Raw genomic sequence first — 7,819 nt, forward strand, 5'->3', positions numbered from 1 at the left:
CATCATTTGGATGAAACTCCAGACTGCCACCCAGCCCCTTCTGTCCCTCCAAGTCGTTCTGGACAAAACCCTGCCACCCTGCTTCATTGTGCACTGGGCCAAGGCAGGTGAGGACAGGGATGGGGGCTCTTAGGGACCCAAGGAGGCTGGTGAAAACTAGCTGGGGCACCCACCTAGGGTGGGCATCATAGTAGGTAGGCCCGAGCTCCTGCTTCTCTCCCCTTCATTGCTGGGGTGGGGGAGAGAGCAGATGGCAAGCCAGTCCCTTCCCAGGTCTGCACCACCTCCAGCTCATGCCTGGGCCAGCAGGTCGGGGCAGAAGAGAGGCCAAGCAGCAGGGTGCTTTCCCTGCCTGCCTGAGCGGATACCTACTGCCCCTGAGTGGGTGAAGATAAATGTTCCAGACGCTGCCTAGGTCCAAATGGAAGGCAGAGACTTTGCCACTGGTCTGCCCTAGGCAGCCCCCTGAGAGCTCAGGTCCTGGCCGAGGTGGGGACAGGGGAGAGAGCAAAGCAGCCAGTGCAGGGGCTGTCATCAAGGTCAGGATCAGGAGTCTGCAAAGTCTTACAGCAGGATTACAGCAGGAGAGTGGACCACAGCCCCAAAGGGCACCAGCCACTCGTGTGAATGTAATGATCAGGGCACAAAGTGGCCACCCCGAAGGGCGAGCCCAGGGCTGATGGGCTGGGCTGGGGTAGGTGGGTGGGGGTTCTGGGGAAGCAGTGACTGAGGCAGGGACCGCCTTCAGCAAGCTGGGTCCCAGGAAGAGACATGGAGGGAAGGAGCCTTCTGAGAATCCTTTGAGCCTGGGGCACCAGGAGCCTAAGGGTAGATCAAGGAGGAAGGGCAGGAGCAAGCTCTGTCGAGGGTACCCATGTTTCCTTTCTCTCTTCCTTTCTTTCCTTTTTTCCCCTCTCTTTCTCCTTCCCTTCCCTCATTCCTTCCATCCATCCTTCCTTTCTCTTTCTCTCTCCCTCTCTCTTTTGTACTGTGGATTGGACCCAGAGCTACTCTACCACTGAGCTACATCCCCATCCTAGTTTATTTTATTTTGAGACAGGGCCTCACTAAATTGCCCAGGCTGGCCTCAAACTTGCCATCCTCCTGCTTTAGCCTCCTGAGAGTCTAGGATTACAAGTATGTGACAAGGTGCCAGGCTGGTTCCCAAGTTTGCTGAACCCCCAAGCTTGGGGACACATGCCGGCCTGATAGGATTCTGAGGAACCACAATGAGACCTGTCCTGAGGACTGGGCCAGCCCAGGGGATGAGCCGGTTCTTGTTTTTGTTGTTTTGGGTGTGATAAAGCACAAGTTGTAAAACTTACTATTTTAGCTATGTTAAAGTGTAAAATCCAGTGGCATTAAATCCATTTGCACCCCATAAATCTGTTCAGTTGTTATATAACAGTAAAAATATACTCACAATGTTGTGCATTTGTTTCCCCAAATGGAAACCCCATTAGCAGTCACTCCCCAATCCTCCTCCCCCAGGCCCTGGCCCCCATGAATCTGATCTCTATAGATTTGCTCTTATATTCCAGATAAGTGGAGTCAAGCATTTGGTATTTGTCCTTTTGTCTGGCCTTTTTCACTTACCATAATATTTTAAGAAAATATTTTGTTTTGGGGCTGGGGTCGTAGTTCAGTGGTAGAGCACTTGTCTAGCATGTGTGAGGCACTGGGTTCGATTCTCAGCACCACATATAAATAAATAAATAAATAAAAAGTTCAACGACTAAAAAAAATTTTAAAAATATATACATATATTTTGGTTTTTAGTTGTTGTTGGACACAATACCTTTATTTTACTTTTATGTGGTGCTGAGGATCGAACCCAGCACTCCCCATGTGCTAGGCGAGTGCTCTACCACTGAGCCACAACCCCAGCCCCTTACCATGATATTTTCAAAGTTCACCCACATTATAGCATGTATCTACCCACTTCTCCTTTTCACAGCTGAGGACTTCCCACTGTGTGGCTGGACCATACTTTATCTATTCAACGGATGGTGGACACTTGGGATCTTTCGATGTATTTCAAGTCGTCCTGCACAGTATTGCTATGAGCATGTATGAATTTTTGTTTGGACGCCTGTTTTCAATTCTTTTGGATGCACACCGGGGAGTGGAATTGCTAGGTCATGTGATGATTCTCTGCTTAACCACCAAGTTGTTTTCCCCAGTGTCTGCGCCATTTTGAATTTTCACCAGCGGTGCATGAGGGTTCTTGTTTCTCCATACTCTCACTTGTTACTGTCTGGGTTTTTTTGTTTTTGTTTTTGTTTATAATTTCTATCCCAGTGGGTGTGTTGGTCCTTGATTTTTAAAAGACCGAAAGTCCCTGCTTGGGAGCAGGGCCCTGAGTGAGGGCCTATCCTGCTCATCATAGCTGGGGGCCAGAAATGGTTTTAGGTTCACAGCTCTCAGCAAGGGGCTTCCCGACCAGAAAGCATTTAGGTGCCCCAATTCAGACAGGTGTGCTCCATAGGGACACTGCCTTAGGCTACGATGAGACCTATCCAAGCTGACCCCTCTCCCAATCATCTCCTGACCAACAGTAAGAACTCTCTTGAAGGGGCAGCCAGCAGCTGGGTCCTGCCCACTCTCCACACCAGCTGGTGGCACGTCATTCAGCTCTGTTGGTTTTCTGATGTGTTTTTGACAGTTCAATTGTCATTGTAATTATTGCTTGTAATCTAATTAAATGTTACGTTAATGGATAAATCAGAAGTACACAAACGAGGAGAAATGTTCATTATGAAAATTCAGCTGAATGCTTTGGAAGCCACAAAATAAACGAGTCACAAAAAGCAGCTGTCAAATTAGGTGTTGGCAAGACAAATATATAAATAATTAGGGGGAAAGGGCTATCAAAATCTAGATGAGTCATGCAGACTACTTTGCAAGGTCCTTTAAACTTGCTCTCCACTTCAGAACATCCAGAAACCCAGAGCCCAGAGCAGAAAAAAAAATGTGGAAACAAACAAAATCTAGAGCTGGGTGCTGGAGATGGCGTTTCCATGATGAGAGTTCCCAAAGAGAGTGACTCGGAATTGGAAAGGATGGACACACTGTGGACGAGGAAGATCACCACTTGCTCTTTTGAGGTTAAATTAGCATGTGTGTCATCTGTGGAATCGTGTTCCCAAAAAGACCTGGTGAAGTCCCCATACCTGCGAGCGTGAACTTATTTGGAAATCAGGTCTTTGCAGAGGTAATTAAGTCAAGATGAGATCATTCAGCTGAGCCCTAAAGCCATTGTCACTAGAGTTCTTATTAGAAGAGGCACAGGGACAGAGGGGGGGCAAGCCATGTGGCACAGAGGCAGAGATTGCTACCAGGAAGGCAGTGAGGCTTGCAGCCACCACCAACGAAGAGACAAGAGATATTCCACCCAGACTCAGAGGGAGCACCCCGCTGATGTGACATGTTGATTTCAGGCTTTGTTTTAGACAAACCCCATGGATAGGAAGCTTAAACAACATTTATTTCTCATAGTTCCAGAGACCTAGAAAAAGCTCAAGATCAAGGTGCCGGCTGATTCAGTCCCCAGTGAGGGCTTCCTCCTGGTTTGCAAAGGGCCCCAACAGAGATCATCTCCCTCATGTCTCTTCTACAAGGGCACAAATTCCATCCTCCTCTTGACCCAACTACCTCCTAAAGGCCCCACTGCAAATGCCATCACCTTCAGGTTAAGCTTCAGCATGTGAATTTTGAGAGGACACAACATTAAGTCCATAGCAGACTTCTGGCCTCCAGAACTGTGGGAGAACAAACATTGTTTTATCCATCTTGTTTGTGATCATTTGTTAAGGAAGGTCCAGAACTGAAACAGAGCCAGCATCTGGGACTCCTGACTTCAAAGCCAGCTCTCACCATTATTTGAGTTCCCTCTTCCTGACTGGAAGTCTACCTAGCGGGAACAGTGGCACAGAATCCAGTGAAAATGTTTCATTTCCAGTGAAAATGTTTGAGCAAAATCCAGTGACTTCACCAGCGCAAGAACCCACACCCTTCCTAGCTGGGGCATTTTAGGTTTTTTTGAGCCTGACTGTTACTCATTCGTGATTAGGTGGGTTAGGGTAAGGTTAAGCTGCCATAACAAAGAGGCCCTAACAAGCCAATGGCTTATTATGGAAGACATGTATGTTTCTGGTGGGAATTCTCAGTGAGCATCAGACATCCAGGGACCCAGCTCCCTTCACTTTCTTTCCATTCCTTAGGACATGGTCCTCCTCGTCATAGTCAAAACCAGATCACTGGCCTGTCCTTGTTTCAACTTGTGAGAAAGGGACAGACAGAAGGGACGAGGAGCTCCACAGTCTTTCATCCAAGGTCTCCAAGGGCTCACATCATTTCTGTTCAGTTTCTACTGGCAGAAACTTGGTCGCGTGGCCATTCTAACCACATGAATGTGTGCCTGGTGGAAAGAGGGACGGATTTTGAAGGACAGCTTGAGGTCTCAGGGCTAAAGAGTGGGACCCAGATGACATCTTCACCAAGGCCAGTATTGGGGGACACAATCTTGGAAGGGACCCTGTGCCCTGTGCCAGTGTCCTCGGCCAAGGATCACGCAGCTTTATGACTAGGTAGGCGTGGCCCTGGTTTCCAGGATGGGTGGCCAAGCTGCTCTGTGACAGAGAGCCACACCCAGGCCTGGCAGGGGAGTTAGGCTGTGGGCAGCTGCCACCCGGGGACAACACAGTAGGTGGCTGAGGAGGATGGCGTGCCTGGGTTTCCTCCTCCTGGTAGGCTCACTCCTCCTCCTTATCAGCACCATGGCCCAGGGGGAGTACGGTGTGGTCCACGTGGTGTCCGAGAACTGGAGCAAGGACTACTGTATCCTGTTCAACTCCGACTACGTCACCCTACCCCGAGACCTGAGCCACGCCCCCCTCCTGCCCCTGTACGACGGCACCATGGCAGCCTGGTGCCCAGGAGAGGATTCCTTCCACCAGGCCCAGCCCAGCTCCCCCAGATCACAGCCCCTCCGCCACACCACCGCCATGGTCATGAGGGGCAACTGCAGCTTCTACGAGAAGGGCTGGCTGGCTCAGGGCCGAGGCGCCCACGGGCTGCTCATTGTGAGCCAGGTCAGCAACCAACAGTGCTCAGACACCACGCCAGCATCCCAGGACCCCCGCAAGCCCCTGCCAGACCTCACCATCCCTGTGGCCGTGCTGCGCTACAGTGACATGCTTGACATCTTCAGCCACGCTCGCGGCAATGCCGTCATCCACGTGGCCATGTACGCGCCCCGGGAGCCCGTCATGGACTACAACATGGTGGTCATCTTCATCCTGGCTGTGGGCACCGTGGCCGCAGGAGGCTACTGGGCCGGCATGACTGAGGCCGATCGGCTGCAGCAGCTCCGGGCCCGAGGAGGAGGGGGGCCTGGAGGTCACAATCAGCCACAAGGAGCAATAGCCGAGGGGTCTCAGGGAGGTCAGGAGGATGAGAAGGATGAGGATTCGCCAGTGGACTTCACACCAGCCATGACGGGCGCCGTGGTCACCATGTCCTGCTCTATCATGGTGCTGCTCTACTTCTTCTATGATTGCTTCGTCTACATCATGATTGGGATCTTCAGCCTGGGCGCCGGCACCGGCCTCTACAGCTGCCTGGCACCCCTAGTGCGTCACCTGTCCCTGTGGCAATACCAGTGGCCTGGCAGTCGGGCCTATCTGCAGATGTCCCTGCTGCTGCTGGCAGGCCTGTGTGCCTTGGTGACCCTCCTCTGGGTCAGTTACCGCAATGAGGACCGCTGGGCGTGGCTCCTGCAGGACATACTGGGCATCACCTACTGCCTTTTCGTCCTGCGGCGCGTGCGGCTGCCCACACTCAAGAACTGTGCCTCCTTCCTGCTGGCCCTGCTGGCCTTCGATGTCTTCTTTGTCTTTGTCACACCCCTCTTCACCAAGACTGGGGAGAGCATCATGGTGGAGGTCGCTGCAGGCCCAACAGATTCTTCCAGCCAGGAGAGGCTGCCCATGGTGCTCAAGGTGCCCTGGTTGAGCTTCTCGGCCTTGACACTATGTGACCAGCCCTTTTCCATCCTTGGCTTCGGTGACATTGTGGTCCCCGGCTTCCTGGTTGCCTATTGTCACCGCTTTGATGTGCAAGTCTGTTCTCACCAGGTCTACTATGTGGCCTGCACCATGGCCTACGCCGTGGGCCTGCTGGTCACCTTTGTTGCCATGGTTCTCATGGAGATGGGCCAGCCGGCCCTCCTCTACTTAGTGTCCATCACCCTGATCACCAGCCTGGCTGTGGCTGCCTGCCGTCAGGAGCTCACCCTCTTCTGGACGGGCCAGGACAAAGCCAAGGTGCCTGCCCAGCCTGGGGCAGGGCTCTGTGTTGCCCCGGTGGCTGGCTCCAAGCAGAAGCAGGAGGGCACAGCGGATGGCCACCCCGCTGGCGAGTTTGAGGTGGTCAACAACCAAAGCACAGAAGACATATACGTCAACACTGGGGAGGACACAGCTGAACTGTTCACCATTTCTGAGGATGAAACCATCAGTCCAGAGGGCGACAGTGACAGTTCTGAGGGCTGGAGCGATGCCAACCTGGATCCCGATGAGCTGCCCCCCAACTCTCCCAGGTCCTCAGAGGAGCTGATACCATTGATGCCAGTGATGCCGGTGGCCATGCTGATCCCACTCATGCCGCCACCCCCACCCTCGGAGCTGGGCCATGCCCACACCCAGGCCCACGACGCTAGCCTGCCCTGGACAGGGCTCCACAAGAGGAAGGGCTTGAAGGTAAAGAAGAGCTTGTCCACACAGGCTCCCCTGTAACTGGAGGCCCTGGGACCTTGCCTCTACAAGGGCCGGCAGAATATTGCAGAGCAAAGCCACGCGTGGCAAGAGAGAGATCGGGGCATTAGAGAAATTCCATATCCACCCGAGGAGCCTGTGTGTTGTTAGGACTAAAGCGTGAAACCGTCGAGGGACAAGTCTGCGCACGGCCGGGGGTGGGCGGTTCCTTGGGAGTCGGTGCCTCTCCCAAATCATGCCAAGGGGAAACTGAGGCCTGGAGAGAACACATGACTTGCACAAGTGCACTTGGCACATCAGGATTTGCTTCCAGGGCTCCCTGGGCAGCTCATTCCCCTCCCCCTGCCTGCCCAGACCTGCAGGTCAGCCTCAGCTCCTTAACCTGCCAATCAGCCCACATTCCGACCCCGCCACTCCTGGCCCCACTGCCCATTCTCCCTTGCTCAAGCCAATGGGACCATGGCTGTTCCTTGACCCGTCCATGTCCTCTCCCCCTCTCTCCGCACATGCTGCTCCCTGGTTGGGATATCCTTCCCACCCCAGACAGAAATACCCCAAACCAGACCCCTGGCTCACTAGAAAACCCCTCAGCATCCTTAAGCCTGACTCACATTGTTCTGCTGAAGGTCTCTGATCAAGTCATCCTGGACACCAGCACCCAGCCCAGCACACTCCTGCATGCAGCCACCCACTCCATCCAGAGACACTGAGTATGCCCTTGTTGTGTGCACCTCCTTGTGAGGGGCCCAGAAAGGGTGGAGGTCCAGGACAGACAAATATCAACCTGAGCGTTATCTTAAAACAGGGGCAGGAGAGGTTGGAAGGGTTGGGACTGGGGTGGGGGACCACGGGACCACGGCCCTGGTTCCCATGCTGCCTCACTGACTGGGCAATGGACAAGCCTCCTTGGGGCTAAGTAGTCTCATCTGCAAAATGAGACTTACAATACCATGTCCACCTGGAGGCAGGGGCATGGATGAGATGGCCTCCAGGGATCCTAGTTTCGGGCTCTAGGTTGTGTGTAGGTGTTGCTTGATCCGAGA

General features: G+C 53.2%; 1 protein-coding gene across 1 annotated transcript; it reads left to right on the forward strand.

Annotated features, from left to right (window-relative positions):
- Positions 1 to 4,721: 4,721 nt before the first annotated feature.
- On the forward strand, positions 4,722 to 6,797 carry Sppl2c (signal peptide peptidase like 2C). Its single transcript, XM_027921765.2, has one exon. The coding sequence runs from the start codon at positions 4,722 to 4,724 to the stop codon at positions 6,795 to 6,797; it is 2,076 nt and encodes a 691-aa protein (XP_027777566.2).
- Positions 6,798 to 7,819: the final 1,022 nt, after the last annotated feature.

Source organism: Marmota flaviventris, chromosome 17 (assembly GCF_047511675.1).
Source record: "Marmota flaviventris isolate mMarFla1 chromosome 17, mMarFla1.hap1, whole genome shotgun sequence".
In the NCBI taxonomy this organism is placed as follows: domain Eukaryota; kingdom Metazoa; phylum Chordata; class Mammalia; order Rodentia; family Sciuridae; genus Marmota; species Marmota flaviventris.

Excerpts from the sequence above, each read along its gene's own strand:
- Sppl2c (XM_027921765.2), top strand. The coding sequence starts at position 4,722 with ATGGCGTGCCTGGGTTTCCTCCTCCTGGTAGGCTCACTCCTCCTCCTT.